Here is a 19528-nt window from a genome sequence, read left to right as displayed (position 1 = left end):
ACCAGATTGGGGAAGAGCTCAAAGAGAGCCGCGTCGCAAAACCCCACGGAGGGAAGACTGGCTCAGAAAGGGGGTGGCCCCAACCAGATGCTGTCATATATAGGTCAGGAAGGTCCCTTTGGAGCGCTGATCCTATGATCTGGCAGTTAGGACACTGTAGGAAGGGCAGTGAGAAGGTCAAGAAGTCCAACAGAAAGGGACTGAGAAGTGAGCAGTGGGAAGAAAGGGACAGGCAATGGGGAGACAACTTGTGCTAAGAATTTGGCTGTGGAAGTGAAGACTGCCGTCATTTGGGAGTCACATCTTCCTGTGTCACGGAGCAAAGGGGAATTGAGTAGGCCCTCTGGGTGTGTAATTGTGGGGGAGGAGAGGGACCTGGAAGGGGGCAGCCTCAGGTTTTTCAGTGAAGAACGAGGTGAGGTCCTCTGCCGAGGGACTACTGTGGGGAGTGAGGTACAGCATCTGTCAAGGAAGCATCAGGGAGAGTAGATTTCTTGCGGATCTGGGCAGCCAGATTGGGTGACCTCCATGCTTGGCTAGTATTAGAGCCTCTCTTAGGCTTGTCCTATTATATGATACTGCCTCTTCCCACCCTGTTTCCTAGACCTGTTTTTAATCCTGATTTTTATTTAGGAATTGAAAGAAAATCTGTTAGGAAGTATTTGGAGATCTTCTCATAAGAAATTCTCTAGCTTTGGTGGCGTTCCTGTGTTTGCTGTCACGGTGTCTGCCACCCTTCCTCATGCTCACACTCACTCTTTTTTTCAGAGAGGAGGAGATCTCTTGCAGTGGGCCTCTTTCCCAGAAGCAAGCTGAATATTTTCTTTCCCAACAGGTGCGTTAACTTTGTAGTAAGGCAGCCTGACTTTCCCTGCCCCTTCCATGTGGCAATCCAAACCAGCTTTTACTATTGAGGGGTTATCCACTAGTCCATGAGACATCAGCCCTGCCCTTCATCCTCCTGCCAGTGTCGGACGCCTTCCTCTGACGGCGTATGGGTTTCCATGCTTATGGCTTCATTTTGCTAACAAGGGGAAGTGACGGGTAGCTTCTTTGACCCTTCAGTGGCACAGCCCATGATGGGGCAGTGCCACGCACCAGTGACCCAGCCTGCTCTGCTTTAGAGCACGGGCCTTGGGCTTGCTCTTCGTAGCCTTCCTTCTCTCTGGGAGCAGCATGCTCTGTTGGTTATCTCTTTGCATTTTAGCCATCAGGGTCCCAGAGAGGCTTGAAGAAATGTCCTCCCCTGATAGATATATTTTTTAACAAATTGGAAAAATCTGCCTGGGTAAAGGGCAGTCTGAGGTCACGTCCTACCATCACTTAATCTAGAGCTGACCTTTCTCTTTATGAAACTTTATCCAAGCCCACATCTGCAGAAAAGAATTATCATGTGATACTTGGCTTACATTTCTCTGCATTTTCTTGAAGCTGATTTATTATTTTCATTTCAGGCATCTTTATTAAAGAATGATGAGACGAAAGCACTCACTCCGGCTTCTTTACAGAAAGAATTAAATAACTTGTTGAAATTTAATCCTGATTTTGCTGAAGCGGTAAGTCTTTCCATACATCATCTTCAGAGAACTGGAACCAGACTAATCACCCCTTACCCCCTTTGTTGTTTTGATAAGAATACTACCTTGTCAAGGTTATTTTTAACTCAGACTACTTTTAAGCACACATTTTTTCTTCATGGCTCTTCTTAATTAAATAGGATTTCAAAAGGTCATGAAACTGTGTTTTTAGGCACATGGGCCTTAATGTGTCCAGGATGTGGTCGGGATTTCAGTCTGAAGTTATTTTTGAAAGTCTTAAGACATTTGGGAGCTGTGTGAATTGTGATCAGTGTTTACTCTGATAAAAAGGGGGAAATATGAGGAAGACTGTCATTCTTTTACTACAGTGATAAGAGTTTCAGGTGCTGTGGCATCCAGGTATTCTGTCACTCCACCATGAATCTTTTAAAGGCAAAAATTGTAAATACTATTTGTTGTCTTTCATTTTTAGCATTACCTAAGCTACTTAAACAGTCTTCGGGTCCAAGATGTTTTCAGTTCTACGCACAGTCTTCTCCATTATTTTGACCGCCTGATTCTCACTGGAGCAGAGAGCAAAAGTAATGGGGACGAAGGTTACGGGCGGAGCTTGAGATACGCTGCCCTCAATCTGGCCGCCTTGCACTGCCGATTCGGACACTAGTAAGTTTGTGCATCTCCCTCCCTGTGCATGGGCATGGAGGAACAAAGCTCATGGCTGGAGCTGGTCAGCAATCCCCTCTGGAAAGGGACGCTGCCTTGAGCTCTTCCCTTGGGCTGCTGCCCCAGTGTCCCTGCCTCCGTCCGGGCCCTCCCTGGTCACGGAGCGCCTCTGGTCAGCACTGGGGAGAGCTGGGAGTCGATCTCCCAGGGAGGTGTGCTGCAAGACCCTCAGCTAACGGGCGCTGACCTGCTCAAGGGACCGGAAAACCCGCCTCTAGGGCTGGGCTCTGGCTCCTCCACCTCTCAGGTCCCTGTGGGGGCCCCAGGGAGGATCCCACCCTTCCGCTCTAACTGCCAGGTGCTGAGGGGGATGCCAAAGGGGGCGGGAGGTGTGGAGTTTCAGTGATATGAATGAATTCTTCTGGAGGATTTTAACTTAAATCTATTTTCTGAAATAAACTTCCTCTATAGAAATGCCCCTTTCAAGTTGCTGTAGCTGTAGCCCCTCAGCAAAAAGGTGCACCTGTTGTGTACCTAGCGCTCTCTGTGAGGGGCACGGGGAGAGACAGGGAGAAGCATAGGAACAGTCCGGAACCCCGGCAGCGCTTTCCCATTACTGATTTATTTGATCCTCACTGTAACCTGGAGTGGGCAGTTTTATAGATGAAAGAACTGAGGCACGTGCTGGGACCCACCAACAGGAGGCGCTGGCGGGCTGGATTGGCTCTGTTCTTCCTGGTCCAGGGGCCTCTGCTTGGGAGGCTCCAGATGACAGCCTATCTCCCGTGATAGTGGGAGCTTGAGCGCCGGCGCCCCTTAGTGGCCAACCCAGAGGCTTCAGGTCTGGGTCATCCTGGGTCTCCCTCTGTGGCCCTTGAGGAGCCTGGGAGAATCTCTGGGATTAGGAGGAACCTGGGAAAGAGAAGGCCTGGGGGGGAGGGGGGAAACAACTCAGGCCAAAGGTCAGGCCTGCGGTCTATCTGTAGAAATCTTTGGAGACAGCCGGAGGTCAATGAGAGGCAGCTTCAAAACCCTGCCTGCCCTGGGCTGGGGGCTGGGTCCTAAGGAGGGCACAGGCGGTTTTCTGCATGGGGCTAGTCCCTGCTTCCTGTGAAGGGGGTAACCATGCGTGGTCTGTCATCAGCCAACAGGCAGAGCTCGCCCTGCAGGAAGCCATCAGGATCGCCCAGGAGTCCAACGACCACGTGTGTCTGCAGCACTGCTTGGTGAGCAGCAGGGTCATCTCCTGGGGTTCCCTTCTGAGGCTGAGGGATAATGGTGGAGAGACCCGCCTGCTCTCAGTCATCCCGAATCCTAGGAGGGGCCCGCAGACCTCCATCTGCCTCAGAAAGACACTGCGTTGTCTGGGCCAGCTGCTCGGACTGGGAACGCAGCCCCAGATAACCCTTTGACCGCCTCTTTCAGTGAGCTGATAAAGGTGTAAGCCATTCCAGACACCGACTGAGCCCACAGCGCCCACTCAGCCATCCCCCAGGTCCCGAGCCCTCACTCGGAGGTTCTGGGGCTGTGGGCAGTGATCTGCAGAGAAGTCCGAGAAACATCGGCTCAGATGCAGTCAGGGCGGGCTTGTTGGGCTCTTTGTGAAAGCAAATGTGCTGAGGATTTCTTGGACCCCTTGTTAGTACTTCTTGTGACCTCACAATGAAATCTGCAGGTGTCTTTGGGCATTGTCACCGCAGTGATGCATGTCTTTGGTTTCCCCCCAGAGCTGGCTTTATATCTTGGAACAGAAGAGATCAGATAGCTGTGTTCTGTTGGAACATTCCGTGAAGAAAGCCGTGCATTTTGGGCTACCGGTAAGGCCCCTTACACCTCTGGCCCCTCCCACTCAGGAGGCAGAAGGAGGCCCGAGCCTTGGTCCCTATTTCTGTCCCTCCTGGACTGAGCCAGTGGCTGCCTCCGGGTTTGGTTTTACTCTATTGCAGGTTTAGCCTGGACTTGAGAAGTAATGCTCAGACTTAGCCACTTTTGCCCTTTATAAACACTGAGGGGGTGCTAAGCTTTCAGCTGTGAATCTGAAGACAGCAATAATACAGCTGACGTGCTGGTGCTTCAGAATTTGTCCTCACAACGATGCTGGGAAGGAGATGGGAAACTGAGGCTCTGAGCGTTTAAGTGACTGGCAAATGGCCACATAACTGGTCAGAGTTCACTATGCTCCAGACCTAGTCTTCTCTCCACTCTGCCAGCAACTCTGAATCGCTTTCATTTCTTGCTTTCTTTAGCTTTCTTTAGTTTTGTGATAACAGATCTGCAGGGCTTAGCACAACATTAATAAAGATGAGAAATTTTTCACCCATTAAATAATGTGAGGAGCCAGTGACACAGTTTGCAGGCTCCCAGTCTCAGGGGAGGAGTGTTCATTTTTGTCATGGCTCAGCTCATCTCTCCTCTGGACAGTGGGCCTGTCCTTTGCTGGCTGCCCCCTCCCCTGCCATGCCGTCTGGCAGGGGTGCCCATCCTTCAGGAAGGTCAATGACATTGCCATTACTGCACTGGGGCCGAGTGAGGCGGAAGCAGTGAGTCTGCTCCTGATTTTAAAGGCCAGGCAGAGGCTGCTGTGGCCTCCCTTTGCCCCTTCTCTGGAAGAAGGCCCAGTGATGCCTGGGATTTCTCCTGAAAAGAAAAGCATGATCACACATAACTTTTTTTTTCTTTTAAATTCAATTTTATCTTCACTTTAAAATCTTCCTTCTCCCACCCACTGTGAAGGCAAGAAAAAGAAAGCTCAGGGTGATTTTCATCCTTTTTTATTCCCACTGTGAATAAATTACTGGAAATTTTAATGGAAATCAGTGAAAAAGTTTGATCTGGTAGCATCTTTTCTCCGACGCTTAACTTTGTCAAAAATACAATTTAGGCTCTGAAGTGATATTTTTCTCAGCGCCACAGGTATCAAGTGTACTTCAGGGAGAGCAGCTCTGTAAACTGACTCTGCCTTGTGTGTCCCTAGTATTTAGCGTCCCTGGGGATCCAGGCCTTGGTCCAGCAAAGAGCTTTTGCTGGGAAGACAGCGAGCAAGCTGATGGACGCCCTGAAGGACTCGGACCTTCTGCACTGGAAGCACAGCCTGGCAGAGCTCGTTGACATCAGTCTGGCCCAGAAGACGGCCGTATGGAGGCTCTATGGGCGCAGGTGAGCAGGACTCCTCCCTGTTCTTGTGCTGGGCGGCAGCTGCCCCCTGGCCTCCCTTCACCTGGGTGAGGTCTCCTCATGGAAAAAGGGCGGGGAGATGAGCTCACAGTTTAAGGTGCTCCACCTTTGAGCTCTATCCTTCATGGAGCCGGCTCCCTGCCTTTGTCCTTGCTGCCTCCTCCTTGGCTCACCTCCTCCTGGGGGAGCCCCTTAAATGGGCTGTTTCTCCCCTCAGTTTCCCAGACAGTTAGTGTCCTCACTCTTGCACATGATTGTCTGTAACCAGCCTTTGAATCCCGAAGCCTGATGGGTTGGCTTCTGTTCTGCTCACTCCTCCCACAGCGCTTGTTATTTTTCACCAACCCCAGGCTCTCCCCTGGCCTCCCTGGGTTCCCTTTTCCACACTCTGGTGTGAGGAGGACAGGAGCCAGTCGCCTCGCAGAGATAGTGAGCATTCGCATCCCGGAGAGCCCCAGACAGGATGGCACCGAGACTGCATGGGCCCAGACCTGCCTACTACCTGGCTGCATTTAAAGTGGGGAGTCAGGAACAAAAAGTCTAGACTGAGCTCCTGCTTATGCTGAGCACTGACCTTCGGCCTCTTTGGATCTCTCCCAGGCTCAGCTTTTGATGCCTGTGCCTGGGTGGGGGGAGCCACTGCAGATCCACACGATACACCCCAAAAGCTGGGAGTAAGGAAGGTGGCCATGGTTTTCCATTTTAAAAATAGGTTGATATTTTTGTTTTTATATCACCTTTATTTTTAAATGTATCCCTCCTCTGGTCTCACCCAGAGAACGATCCTTTGTTACCAAAAGTAGAAAGAAAAAACATTCAGCCAAACTCCCAGACCAGCCATGGTCCGTGGCTGCAGGAGGGGTGGACCGGGCTCGCTGTGGAAACTCGGTTCTGGTTCTTCTCCACGTGCAGCACCATGGCTCTCCAGCAGGCCCAGACTCTGCTTAGCATGAACAGCCTGGAAGCCTTGAACCTGGGTGTGCAGCAGAGCAACACCGAGTCATTTGCAGTGGTGCTGTGTCACCTGGCCGAGCTCCATGCTGAGCAGGTGAGTGGGCAGCCGGTCCTCCCAGGGCACTCAGTGTGACTGGTGGAGGCCCCAGAGACCACCTATGGGAGGGCAGCAGCTGAATGCAGGGTCTCATATTCCTTGGGGGCACATGGAAGCAAGGGCCTGCAGACTGCGGGTGACCATGTGGGGCTGTACTGGATGGAACAGTGGGCTGGAGCATAGATTATCACATGTTCTTGAAAGTGGGGAAAAGGGAACCATCTGCTTTCCCCTGGCTGTAATTTCCTGGGCTGTGTGAGAGCAAACTGGAACTTCTGAAATATTTTTTCTCATAAGAAAGAGGACAGAGCAACAGTTTTTCTTTTTGGTCTGAGTGTTTCACCAAGCACTTCCCTCTTTCTAAATAATCCCCCTTCTACACCTACAGACCTATTTGTCCCTCAGCAGTTTGTCTTGTTGGCCTGAACATACACTGGCACTCAACTTGACCCTGATTTGTGCTCAAGAGCTTGGAGTGGCTTTCATCCTGGTGGGAAATCCTCAGAGAAATCCCACTATTAATAATAGTGTTTTATGATTGTTCAAGCAGCTTGATAAGGGATTACGAGCTGGTGTCTTCCTGGGATTTTATCAACCAGCCAGTCTTTCCCAGAGCCAAGGAAAGATCCCCCAAGTTTCTGGTATGAAAATATGCAGCCAGCTGGGAGCCTTCTCTTAAGCGTATTCTTTAGTGAATGTTTACAATGACTGCTACCCAGTCAGTCTTTTCCTGTTCTCACTTTCGGCCCTGACACATCTTTTGCCCAGTGCCATTCCCTAATGGGCACATTGGCACTGCAGACTGTATCTGGGAGTTTCACCCAGGTATGTGGTTTAATCATTGTGACATCCTGAAATATTCTTGAGGCAGTATTTTGTCTTCTTAAGTAGAGAAATGAAATCTGGCCAGAATATGTCTTTCACGAGATATAAGGGCAGAAGGAAATTTTATTCTGCTTAGAAGACTGCTTTTTAAAAATTATGGCTTTCACAACTCCTCATTAACATGAATACCTTGATGCTTTACTTAAGTCTGGTTCTTTTAAGTTTCTGTGGTTCATTTAGGGTTAAGTTAAAAAGAGCCAGAGAAAGCATTGAGTCCTTTGGATCTTGTTAATGTTCCCTGCTTCCAGTTCCTTCCTGTGTGTCCAGGCCTCCAGCTGGGTCCCTTGTGGGGCAGCTTCAGAGCGGGGCTTTCCTCTGATGTCCCAGGTGGACAGCATCCAGGGGGGTGTTTATTTCAGCTTCTTCCTTTTCCCTCCCCTCCCTTTGCAGAATAGCAAGGAAGGATATTTAAAATTTAGAAACTTCCAAAATAAAAATGCAAAAAAAACCCCAAAAAGCTAGAGATCAAGAATTTTCCTTAGTATAATAACCATCGTGCAGGTAGATTGTTTCACTGGGAAATTAGAATGATTGATTGGTTCCTGTGTTCTCAAGGTTAGGGCCGTACCAGGAGAATCTGCTTGCCCACTTGTCATGATATTACTTATTTTTCACTCCCATTTCTTTGGCACTTTGGCTTTACATTTTATATCATCACTACATTTGATCCTCACAGCAGCTTCATGAAGTCATGAGTACAAGAATTCTCATTCTCATTTAACAGATGAGGAAGTAGAGGCCTGGAGGCATCCCACAGGGACAGAGTCTAGCTGTAGCTGGGCCCAAGTCACAGCAGCTCAGGTTTGGAGTGTACCTCCTCACCACGGTCCTGGGGAGCAGGGGCACAAGTGGTACCCCTGTCAGAGCTGGTGATTACTTAGCAGATTTGAACTCAGGTCTTCTTGGGGCCAAGTCTTGATCTGGGGTCTTACTGATGAAGGCAGGGTCCTCCCATCCTGAGTGACTAGTTGACTTCTTCCCATAAATCCTCTATGAGAGGGTCGGGCAGCCCCCCCATCCCCAACCCTCATCACAAGATACTAGGGTCCTTCTTCTCCATCTCTTGATGTTGTGTGGATGGTTTCCATGGGAGCAGCTTCATGTTCATGAATTGGTCCCCATTTTACCATGTGACTGGCCTGCCTTTTCTAAAAAGACACCCACTTGCATGTTTATTTCTGATGTTGTAAACTGAAATTGATTTTCCACATAGCATTGGGTGATAGACGTGGTTTCATTAGGGTGGATCCTTGGGGGAAGAAATTGGGGCTTGCCTGTTGTAAAACCTATTGCTCCTAGACTCTCTGACCCACAGAGAGTGGAGCACATCACTTAATGGCAGAATGAAATGTCTTGTCAAGCTGGCGTCCTGGTTCTTTCCCTGTCCAGGTTGGGCCAAATCACCACATCAAGAGGCATTTATCCCTAACAGTTAACAGTAACAGCTGGCATTTACATAGAGCTTTAAGGTTTATGAAGCACTTTACAATTAATATCTCACTTGATCTTTACAATAACTCTGGGAGCTAGTGCTCTTATTATTCCTATTTTACCGTTGAAACAACTAAGGCAAACAGGTTAAGTGATTTGTCCAAAGTCACCCAGCTAGGAGGTGTCTGAGGCTGGATTTGAGCTCAGCTTTTCCTGATTCTAGGTGCAGCTCTCTGCATATCCAGCTGCCTACTTTGGGCACTGAGCACTGGGGGGGGGATGCTGGGGATGCAGAGAGAGACCAGAAATAGTCTGTGTTCTCCAGAGGCTTACTTATAATGACTGGTCAGAACAGTCTCAGAGGTGGCTCAGGCTGCTGGGAACTTTTGTGGTCCCCAGGGACACGTGCACTAATCTTGGGAGTCAGCTGTTCTTTTCCTCATACAGTCCACAGACTATGCCCCTCAGGGCAGGCCCAAGCCACTAGAACTGTTGCCCATTGTGAGAACTTTCACTTTGGGACCAAGCAGGGGACATCTCAGCTCCTGTACTGGCAGCGAGGACCGGAATATCCGTGTGCCTCGTACATGTCATTGATGGTGCAGACATTGACGGCGTCCATAAGACAGGAGCCAGGCTGGCCGAATGAAAGGTCTCCCGGGGCCTCCCACATGAGATGAGCCGGTTCCTCCCGGTGCTGCCGGCACTCGTCCCCAGAAGCTGAGCCTCGGCAGCAGCTGTTCCTCTCCTTGGAAAGGATGAGTCGGGCTCTGGCCCAGGCTGACACACGCAATGGGGCTTTTCTGTTTCAGGGCTGTTTGGCTGCTGCTTCTGAAGTACTGGAGCACTTAAAAGAAAGGTTCCCACCCAACAGTCAGCACGCACAGGTAAACTTGGCTGCTTGGATGGCCTCAGAGGTGCATTGCGTGCCCCCCAAAAAGCATGAAAGGGATGTGGGTTGACTGATTGCATGGGCTGAATGAGCTTCCCTGACCTGAGCTTCAGCCCCCAGGCCCCTGATCTAAGCTGTTCATAACTAATGGGAAAGGACAGTCCTGGAGGAGCTAAGGGGGGCCTTAAGGAGATTTGCTTCAGTCTCCTCATTTTCCACAGGAAGGCTATGAGGTTCAGAGAGTGGAGGTGACAAGAAAAGATGAGGGACTCCCAGGGCTTCTGGCTCCCCATACCATGGCCTTCCCAGGACTCCCCACACTGCCTCAGAATACTCTGAGCACTGGGAGCTGATTTTGGAAGGCAAAGGAACAGATTCTAAGAAAGGGATTGGGATAGGGTCTAACTTGTCCTAAGTGATATCTTTGTGGGAGCTAGAGTTGCCTGAGGTAGCTGTATTGTGCCTCTGCCTTGGGGGATATTGGCTCAGGCTTGCAGCCTCTCTAGCTTTGGAGCCTTCCATGCTGTCCAGAAGAGGAGACTTTATAAACATCTCAGGGCCCTTTGTTTGCTGTCATCTTGCTCTCTTGTATCCCTGCTGAGGGAGTTATGAGTCCAAAGGGACTGATTTTTCTTCCCTCTCTTCTCTGAGAATCTAGAATTGGGAGGACTTTCTATTTACATATTTTCCTAAGACTGGTCCCCAGCCTCTCAGAATCTTAGGGTCCAATTGGAAATGTACCATTACTGAGACTCTCTTCATGAAATATGGTACTATTAAGCTCCCGTTGGGTGGGAGCGCATGCTGGGCCCTGGGCCCTGAGGTAGACTCACATTAGAGTCCCTACTTTAAATACTATTTGCCTCCTAATTCCTGCCTTTGAATGAAGTGTAAGCAGGAAATTCAGGACTGAAATCGGTTCTGGAGGAGTGACTGACCTTTGGGCTGGCCGACATGTGGACCTTGATGTAGCTGTAGGGCTTGCAATCTTCAGCAGGTTTTAAAAAAAGGGTGGGAGTGAATTCTGAGGAGAGGAGCTGCACTGCAACCCCACACTGCAAGAGGACAGGGAAGAACCATATTTTTTCCTTAATGAGCAGTTTTTTTTTTTAGTTTTTTTTTAGGTTTTTTTTAGATTTTTTTTTTTAGTTGTTGTTTGTTTGCCCTGTAGTTGTGGATGCTCTGTGAGCAGAAGATACAATTTGGAAGAGCTATGAATGATGGTAAATACCACGTGGCAGATTCTCTTGTAACAGGAATCACAGCTCTTAACAGCCTAGAGGGAGCGTACAGGTAAGAACCTTCTCTGGAGGAAATCTTTACCACTGGTTTTCTTTTTGTTTGTGTGAATCCTGTATTTGTGAATGATATCATTTAATAATTCACTTTAGATTTTTTTTTACATTAAAATGGATTCTGCCTATCTTCCTAGTCCTTCTGATTGATATTAAGAGGGAATTCTAGCAGAGACAGTGTCTCTTCATTGACCAAACATGTATTAAGTGGTTACTAAATGTCATTGTAGTTGGCTACTCTTAAGGCTGCAAAGACAGTTTTTGTCCCTCCCTATATGAACTTTCCATAATGCTATTCACTAATTAACATTTATATTGTATGTTTAGATTTGTAGGCTACATTACAAATATGTCATTTTAACTACACTGTAACTTTGGAAAATAGGTGCTATTATCATCTCCATTTTACACAATATCTGAGACAGATTGTGACTTGCCAAGGGTCACACAGTTGATAAATGTCTCAGGCAGTATTTGAACTCAGATCTTTCTAAGTCTTAAGCCCAGCACTAGATGGAAGATAGATGCATATTGGATTATTTTTGAACAAAACGCTTTTGTACATAAAACCCCATTATCTGCTGACATGATATCTTGCTAGATTGTAGCATAGTAGATAGTATTACTAATACAATATTGGTAAAACTGCAAATTGGTCCAACTGTTTTAGAAAATAATTTGGAATTAAGCAATAGAAGTTACCAACTCTTTGGTAACCTGTTTTGTACTGCGGTACATTTGCTTGAAAGAGGTAAAAAAGTGGGGCCCATTTATACAAAAAATATTCATAGTAGAACTTTTGTAGTATCAAAGAACTAAAATAAGTGCCAGTCATTGAGGCAATGGCTAGACAAAATGTGACATTTGAATGTAATGGAATATTATTATGTAGTAAGAGATAGTACCAAGAGGAATGCAGAAAGATTTAGCAGAGCCAGGAAAACAATATATAGGATGACTCCATAACAGAAATGAAAAGAACACTAAAAGTAAGCTGAATCAGGATAATTTCAGAGGCCTGGAAAGACTTTCATGAACTGATGCTAAGTAAAATGAGCAGAACCAGGAGATCATTGTACACAGCAACAAGAAGATTATATGATGATCAATTCTGATGGACGTGGCTCTTCTCAAATATTCAGGCCAGTTCCGATGGTCTTGTGATGGAGAAAGCCATAGGTGCTTAGAGAGAGGACTGTGGGAACTGAGTGTGGATCTCAACATAGTATTTTAATTTTTTTTATTGTTTGCATTTTGTTTTTGTTTTTTCTTTTTTGATCTGATTTTTCTTGTGCAGCATGATAATTGTGGAAATATGTCTAGAAGAATTGCACACATTTAACATATTGGATTTGAATTATTTGCCATCTGAGGAGATGGAGTGAGGGAAAGGGAGGGAAAATTTGAACACAAGGTTTTGCAGGGGTGAATGGTTAAAAATTGTCTATGCATATGTTTTGAAAATAAAAAGCTTTAATAAAAAAAGTAAGCTAGATTCTGAGTATCATTGCAATTACTGAGTATTTTGATTCTGAATAATTGCAATGACTGATCTTGGTCTAGGAGAACAGATAATGAAGTATAATTTCTTTTCTCAAAAGAAACAGTTTGATGTGAAGAATCAGATGGTTATTTTTTCTTACACAGGAGGCATCAGTATTGGGTATAAGGGGAAGGTTATATCTAGAAAAAATTATTATTAAAAGTAAAAAGTATCAAATAAAGCTTGACTTAAAACTAAATGTATGTTACTGAAAATTGGAGAATAGCGATTGTCTATGATTGCAATGAAATGGCAGCTCTTGTAAAGGTACAATTGAAACTCATCCTCTTTTCATCCTATGAGCCTCCTATGAGCCTCTTGTCCGTGTTCTCCATAAATTGTCCATGGGGCCCATCCATGTGTGCGAGGGTCCTTCCTCGAGAGTTCTTGGCCCAGGACAATCTGTGATACACTTGGAATGAATACCAGGGCTCAGTGCCAGCCAAGAAGTTTGTGGATGTGGAACTTGACGTGGGCCTCTGAGAGTGACTTGGGGATGAATAATGTCCCCAGAGTAGGATTCTTCTCCCCAAAAGTACTCAGAGCCAGAGAAGTTTGGGGCCAAGCACAGAGGTCTCTAAGAGGAGATTGAGGAAGCCGTCCTTGCCCTTGGGAAGGCTGCTTGTGGGGGCCCAGGCAAGGAGCTGCGGAGCCCTAGGGGGTCTCTCCCTAATCCCATATATTTGTCTTCCTCATAGGAAGGCAATTGTCTTACAAGCCCAGAACCAGATGTCGGAGGCTCACAAGCTTCTCCAGAAGTTGTTGGTTCAGTGTCAGAAGATGAAGAACACAGAAATGGTGATTAGGTAAGAGGCCGAGTTTTTCCTTGGCCTGCTGGGATGTCACATCTGTGCTGGACTTCTAATCAGATTTCTCTTATGCTGCTTCCTCCTGAGCAACCAAGAACCTTTTTGTAGCAGGAATGACCTTCCACTTCTCACTCCTCATTCTCCGTTATTTAAGTGGATGTTTTTCTCCCAGGCCTTCTTAAAATGGGGCGTGGAGAATAGCATTAGCTGATCTCAGATGAGTGATGTTGGTCCCTGATGGGGTGACCTCGGTCACTTTCCAGCATCCTCTCACATTCATTTGGAATAAGTTTATTTTTGTAAACAAGATACCAGGCTCAGTTTCAGTAGAGGGGGACAGAAATCATCCTTGAGTGAAGATGAAACCAAGATTGTTCTCCTGACAAACAGCAGAAAAAGCCCAAGAAGGAAGCATGAATTGAGGGCTGATTCTCTGGAGGCAGCCGCGGCTGCCGAGGGCCGAGGGGGGGCCTCTGAGTTGGGTGACTCCCTCACATTGGGCCCGTTTCTTCCTGTTTCTGGGACAGCGTTCTGCTGGCCGTGGCGGAGCTGTACTGGAGATCTTCTTGCCACACCATCGCTTTGCCCGTCCTCCTGCAGGCCTTGGCTCTGTCCAGGGAGTATCGGCTCCAGTACCTGGCCTCAGAGACTGTGCTGAGCTTGGCTTTCTCCCAGGTGAGCAACTTCTTGTTGTGCAAGAGGGCAAGGGGTCCTGTTGTCCCCAGTGACCCTGAGGTTTTACTTCCTACTGGTGGAGGGTGGGCATGGGTGCTGGTGCTCTGGGCAACAAGAACCTGGACTCCCTGGGTCAGCACCTGCTGCTCTGTCTTCTTAGAATCACTTTGTCTCTTCCTAAAGAGAGACTGGCTTGTCACAGGGATGCCTTGATGATCCCTGATTTTCTCAGACTGGGGCGCCTCTCTACCAAGCATATTGCACATCATATTTAGAGCCATTCTTGTCCCATCATTTGAGCCGGAGGGCTTCCCGTAGCATTCTCTAGTAATCACTATAGCCTGTGGACAGTCTTTCACTTCTCCCTTAGTTGGTCACACATACCACTGAATTCAAGACCAATGTGTCCTTGTGTGAACTGAGGAAATCATATCAGTGGAACATCACCTGTGATCCTGGAAATCATATTTTGGATTCCCTAGAGGAGTTATTTTATTCATATTTACAGAATCCTCCTATACAACCCAGAATATTTTGTAGCACAAAAGACCTTCCCCCTTTCACTCCTCCATTTCTCTGTTATTTAAATGGATGTTTTTCTCTCAGGCATTTTTAAAGTGGGGCCTGGAGAATAGTTATCAGTTTGAGCCAGAGGCTCCTCCTTCAGGAAAGAATACAGTGACTTAGCAGAACAGAACAAAGCTGTTGCATGACCTCTTACCGCCCTGGAGAAGCACAGGCCGATCTTGTTGCGGTTTTTTTTTCCCCTCTAGCTTATCCTTGGAATTCCTGAGCAGGCCTTGAACATCCTCCATATGGCCATTGAGCCCATCTTGGCAGATGGGGCTGTGCTGGACAAAGGGCGTGCTATGTTTCTGGTGGCCAAGTGCCAGGTTGCTTCTGCTGCTTCCTATGATCCCCAGAAGAAAGTAGAAGGTACAATCAAGCCAGCCTTCTTGTGCTCCCTTCAGACCAGACTCTCCAGTTGGGGTGCCAGTAGAAAGGAAGGTGTTCTGCTGCCATTAAGTCTTCATAGACTTGTTAGCTTTCCACTAAAGGCTTGTGGTGCTTCTAGAAATATTGGGGTTGGGGGTTTAAAGTAAAAAAAAAAAATGAGAAACATCTTCCACAGAGTCATGTGCTCTTAGAAATGAGGGCTTGAAGCCTACTGCAAGAATCGAAAACCTGAATCAGATTTTCTTTTAAGGAGAAAGAGGAATAGAAATGTATCCAGGAAAGAAATAACAGGTAGAACTTGATCTCAAATCTGAAAAGGAGATGGGGCTGTATAGAGAGACTTTCCCTAATTAACCGAAGGGGACTCCCTTCTACTTTTTTTTTTATCAGCTTTGGAATCAGCCATCCTGAACCTCAATGAAGCCAAGAGTTACTTTGCAAAAGTGGACTGCAAAGAGCAAATCAGAGACGTTCTTTACTTCCAGGCGAGGCTCTACCATATGCTGGGGAAGGCCCAGGAGAGGAACAGATGTGCCATGCTCTTCCGTCAGTTACATCAGGAGCTTCCTGCTCATGGGGTGCCCTTAGTCAACCACCTCTAGCCCAAGGACAGCCAATGCTGGCCTTGTGGCGAATGTTTTCTTCTCCTCACCTTTAAATGATGTATTTTTTTGTGCGATCATTTGTGTATTATTGGAATCCCTTTATCAATAAAAAAGACTGCCTTCAGTTTAGCTCATTCCCTTTTATTTTGCTACTGGAAAGTAAATCCAGGGCTTCCTTCCTCTTCTCCTTTCCCCCCATTGTCATGACAGAGATTACCATTGTTGGGCTTTTTGTTGTTAAATATTGACGACATTAGCAAAGAGTTAGACATGGCAAAGATTGTGTTCTTTCTAAGCCCAATTCTTGTATGTTGTGAATTGCCCTCACCTGCATAATTGCTTTCGGCAGTTGGTTAATTCTCCTTCCCTTGTTCTGAGAGAAAACCCAGGGAGAGAAAGATGAGAAGAAATTGGGAGTGAAACCCAGGTGGAACATAAGAGACATGACATCTCAGGGAAATGATGAAAATGTCTTCACTGGACAGGAAAGAGGCAAAAACCTAAGAGGTGGGGAGTAGAACAAGAGAGATTGCTGAATAAAGATCAGTGGAGAGGTACAGAATGGAAGAACTGGAATACAATCCAGAATTTGGAAATTTCTCAACTGGTTAAGAAGAACACAGTAATTTAGTGTAAGCTCCCTGAGAGCAGGATTTTTTTTTTTTTTTAATCATCAGTGTCTAATATCATATCATTAAAAAATGCTTATTGATTTGCTTTTGAAGAATAGGGCTGGAAACAGACTTGATTTCCAAAAATATCACAGTAACAGCAATAACAAAAATCGATAAAACAAATCTACTGCAGATGAACCATTTATTTGAGGTAAAAAGTGTGGGATAGCCTTATGTTTAAATGGAACTATCATTGATTTTGGAACCAGAGGACATGACTTTGAATTTCAGTGCTGTCCATGTGGCCTAGGGTAAATCCCAACTACTCTAGACCTCTCCCTTTCAAGTAAAGGAGATAGGACAAATAATCTCGAAGTGTTTGACGGCATGATTTAAGATCCAATCACCCATATGAAATTAGCAGAGTCTGACAAGACTGGCTCTTCAGCTGGTCAATTTACCAGTGGCTCTGTGTCTTGTGTTTTCTTCTAAAGCACCAGCTCTCTCTGTAGTGCTAGATAACCCTAGTTTGAATATCTAAAGTATAGAGCAATGTCCACCCAAAAGCAAGTGCCAATCAAAAAAACCCACAAAAAACCAAAAACCCCCAAAAAGCCCAAAAGGGACTCGAAGATCCTGAGCACTCGTTTTGCACTTCATATGTTGTGGCTTTCTCCATATTCAACAACATAAAAGATCAGGCACAAAAACCCTCAGCCGGGAATAGTCCAAGGGAATGAACTCTAGGGAGTTTGTTCCATATAAACTATTACTTGTCCCTCTTGAGTACTAGCAGAAAACTCCGTGTTTATAAATTCTAATGGCCGTTGCTCTCCAAACATCCTTAAGAAGCAACAAAGAACAGCTAGAAACTTTATTTTGGTGTACATCCTAGCTGGATGAAAAATGTTTTCTCTCAAGGCAAGTTCTGTGAAATGGTGGAGCACAGCTCACGCTCAAACACTTCATTACCTTAATAAGTAGTGATAGAAGCTTAAACCACTAAAACTGCCCTGAGAATCTTGGGATACCCTGTATTTTCAACCTCTTATTTTTGTTCAGTCATGTTTGACTCTGTGATCCCATTTGGGGTTTTCTTGGCAGAAGTACTGGGATGCTTTGCCATTTCCTCCTTCAGCTCATTTTACAGAGGAGGAGACTGAGGCAAACAGGGTTAAGTGCCTTGCCTGGGATCACATAGCCAGTAAGTGTCTGAGGCCACAGTGGAACTTGGGAAGATGAGTCTTCCTGACTCAAGGCTGGTTCTCTGTGCACTGTGGTACACAGATGAGAAAACTGCAGCCTGGAAAATTTGTCACATAGTAAGAGGTCAAAGTCTGGGGTTGATTTTCAATCCAGCCTCACTAAGGCTGTTTATTCACTGTGATTGCAATCAGAATTAAATGGCTTGCTCAGGGTCATACGGTTAGAAGATGTCAAGTGTCTGAGGTTGGATTTGAATTAGGTCCCACTGACTCCAGGGCTCCACTGCCCAAATCCTTATTTATTTTTGGCTCTTCCCACCGGACCTGAATATGCAGACCAAGTTTGAGAGCTGCTGGAACAGAGCAGAATGTTTCTTGTCCCCTTATAATCAGGTAGTCCAAAATGAGGCCGATGGGAAGAGTCTTGGCGGTGAAAAGCCAAGGTAGATCCCAAACCAATCAGAAATGGCGCGGCATTCCAGCATGCCTTGGGAGCCTAGAGGGGTAGAGGAAGGACAAGGAGGGAGCACAGGGTAACCGGCAGCAGTTCCAAGGCGTGCTTTGTGGAAAGCTTGTTGAATCGTACCATAGGTCTGCGTAAGAAATGATGGCCAAATAGTTGGACTAAATTGGCCTGGGCAATAACTCGCTGCCTTTCCATTCCTTTTTTTCAAGGCAGGCAGGAAGTGGGGGTGACTTTCCCTCTTGGGCTGCCTGTGACTTGGTCCTGTGGGACCATGCCCATTGCTGGTGAAGAACTAGTGCTCTCTACCCAACCCCTTTCGAGGATGAAGAACACCCTTTAATATCCCCAAATTCCATGTTGTTACCCGAGACTAGAAAGTTCGAAATGGCAAAGCTCAGCCTTGGATTTTAGACCCACTGGCAGTCCCTTCAAGGGGTCTGCAGAGAACTGTTGTGCTACATAAATGGAGCCATTGTTTCATTCCCATCAAGGGCTTGGTGTTCGGATCAGGGTGACCTGGGTTCAAATGCTGCCGCCTAACCTTACTATCCCTGTGACCCTAGGCAACTGTCTTAACTATTCCCTATCTCAGGCAACTGATTGATGAGTCAGTTGTAGATCTGGGGTATTTCCTATTTCGGTTTACATAGCACTTTAAGGTTGCCTCATAGGCTAGGAAGTAGGGGTTTTCTACTAGGATATTCAACATACAGATGAGGAAACTGAGGCTGTTTCATGACTAGCCCTTGGTCGCTGAGCTAGTGAGTGTCAGAGGCAGATGAGAGTCCAAGATCCTGATTCCAAGCGGTTTTCTGGCCCCCCCCCCCCCCCTCCCCGCTTCCTCACCTGGACATTCCTTTTTCATCCCTCCCTCAGGGAATTCCATGTTTGTTTTCAAGGATGTGTCACGGCCCCTGTGAAGGAAGTCTTTCCTGGTCCTTGGAGTCATCCGCTGGCTCTCTTCCAGTCACCTTGTGTTTACTCATTTGTGTACTTGTTGTATCTCCTGGTAGTAACAGTAGCTGAAATGCAATGCTCTAGGCCTGCAGAATGCTGAGTGGGATAAAGGTTCCGGCTCCGACTTTGAGTGGGTTCATATTCTGCCTGTCACTTACTGCCTTGGGAACATATGGACAAATATCTCCATGGGCCCTGATTGCCCCAGCCAGAAAATAAAGGGTGTCTGGGGCAGCTAGGGGGCGCAGTGGGTAGAGCACCAACCAGCCCTGAAGTCAGGAGGAAGTGGGTTCAAATATGATCTCAGACACTGTAACACTTCCTGGCTGTGTGACCCTGTGGTAAGGCACTTAGCCCCAATTGCCTGCAGCAAAAAATAAATAAATAGACAGGTTAGATCTCATGACTAATCAGGTTCTTCCTTCCTTCCTTCTTTCATTATTTCTTTCTTTCTTCCTTCTTCCTTCTCCTTTCTTTCTATATTTCTCTCTCCTTTCTTTCTTTCTCTCTCTCCTTTATTCTTTCTCTCTTCTTCCTTCCTTCCTTCCTTCCTTCCTTTCTTTCTTTCTTTCTTTCTTCGATCTTGCTTTCTTTCTTTCTCTTTCTTTCTTTCTTTCTTCTTCTTTCCTTTTTCTTCTTTCTTCTTTCTTTCTTTCCTTCCTTCTTCCTTCCTTCCTTCCTTCCTTCCTTCCTTCCTTCTTTCTTTCTTTCTTTCTTTCTTTCTTTCTTCTTTCTTTCTTTCTTCTTTCTTTCTTTCTTTTCTTTCTT

At 46.5% G+C, this 19528-nt stretch overlaps 1 protein-coding gene across 2 annotated transcripts in view; it reads left to right on the top strand.

Moving 5' to 3' along the window:
- The window catches only part of ANAPC5 (anaphase promoting complex subunit 5), a 29728-nt gene extending 14081 nt beyond the window's left edge, over window positions 1–15647 (top strand). For both annotated transcript variants that reach the window (XM_074297871.1, XM_074297879.1), the window contains exons 5-17: window positions 769–835; window positions 1455–1556; window positions 2011–2201; window positions 3346–3427; window positions 3929–4018; window positions 5176–5357; window positions 6288–6423; window positions 9555–9629; window positions 10806–10927; window positions 13171–13278; window positions 13809–13956; window positions 14730–14892; window positions 15304–15647. In XM_074297871.1, the coding sequence (XP_074153972.1) occupies window positions 769–835; window positions 1455–1556; window positions 2011–2201; window positions 3346–3427; window positions 3929–4018; window positions 5176–5357; window positions 6288–6423; window positions 9555–9629; window positions 10806–10927; window positions 13171–13278; window positions 13809–13956; window positions 14730–14892; window positions 15304–15515 (1678 nt within the window). In that variant the 3' untranslated portion in view covers window positions 15516–15647. The remainder of the gene's footprint in view (window positions 1–768; window positions 836–1454; window positions 1557–2010; window positions 2202–3345; window positions 3428–3928; window positions 4019–5175; window positions 5358–6287; window positions 6424–9554; window positions 9630–10805; window positions 10928–13170; window positions 13279–13808; window positions 13957–14729; window positions 14893–15303) is intronic.
- The last annotated feature ends 3881 nt before the right edge of the window (window positions 15648–19528 follow it).

The sequence above is a fragment of the Sminthopsis crassicaudata genome, chromosome 1 (assembly GCF_048593235.1).
Source record: "Sminthopsis crassicaudata isolate SCR6 chromosome 1, ASM4859323v1, whole genome shotgun sequence".
NCBI classification, from domain to species: Eukaryota; Metazoa; Chordata; class Mammalia; order Dasyuromorphia; family Dasyuridae; genus Sminthopsis; species Sminthopsis crassicaudata.
Note: the sequence above shows the minus strand (reverse complement) of the source record. Positions and strands in the feature narration are given on the sequence as shown.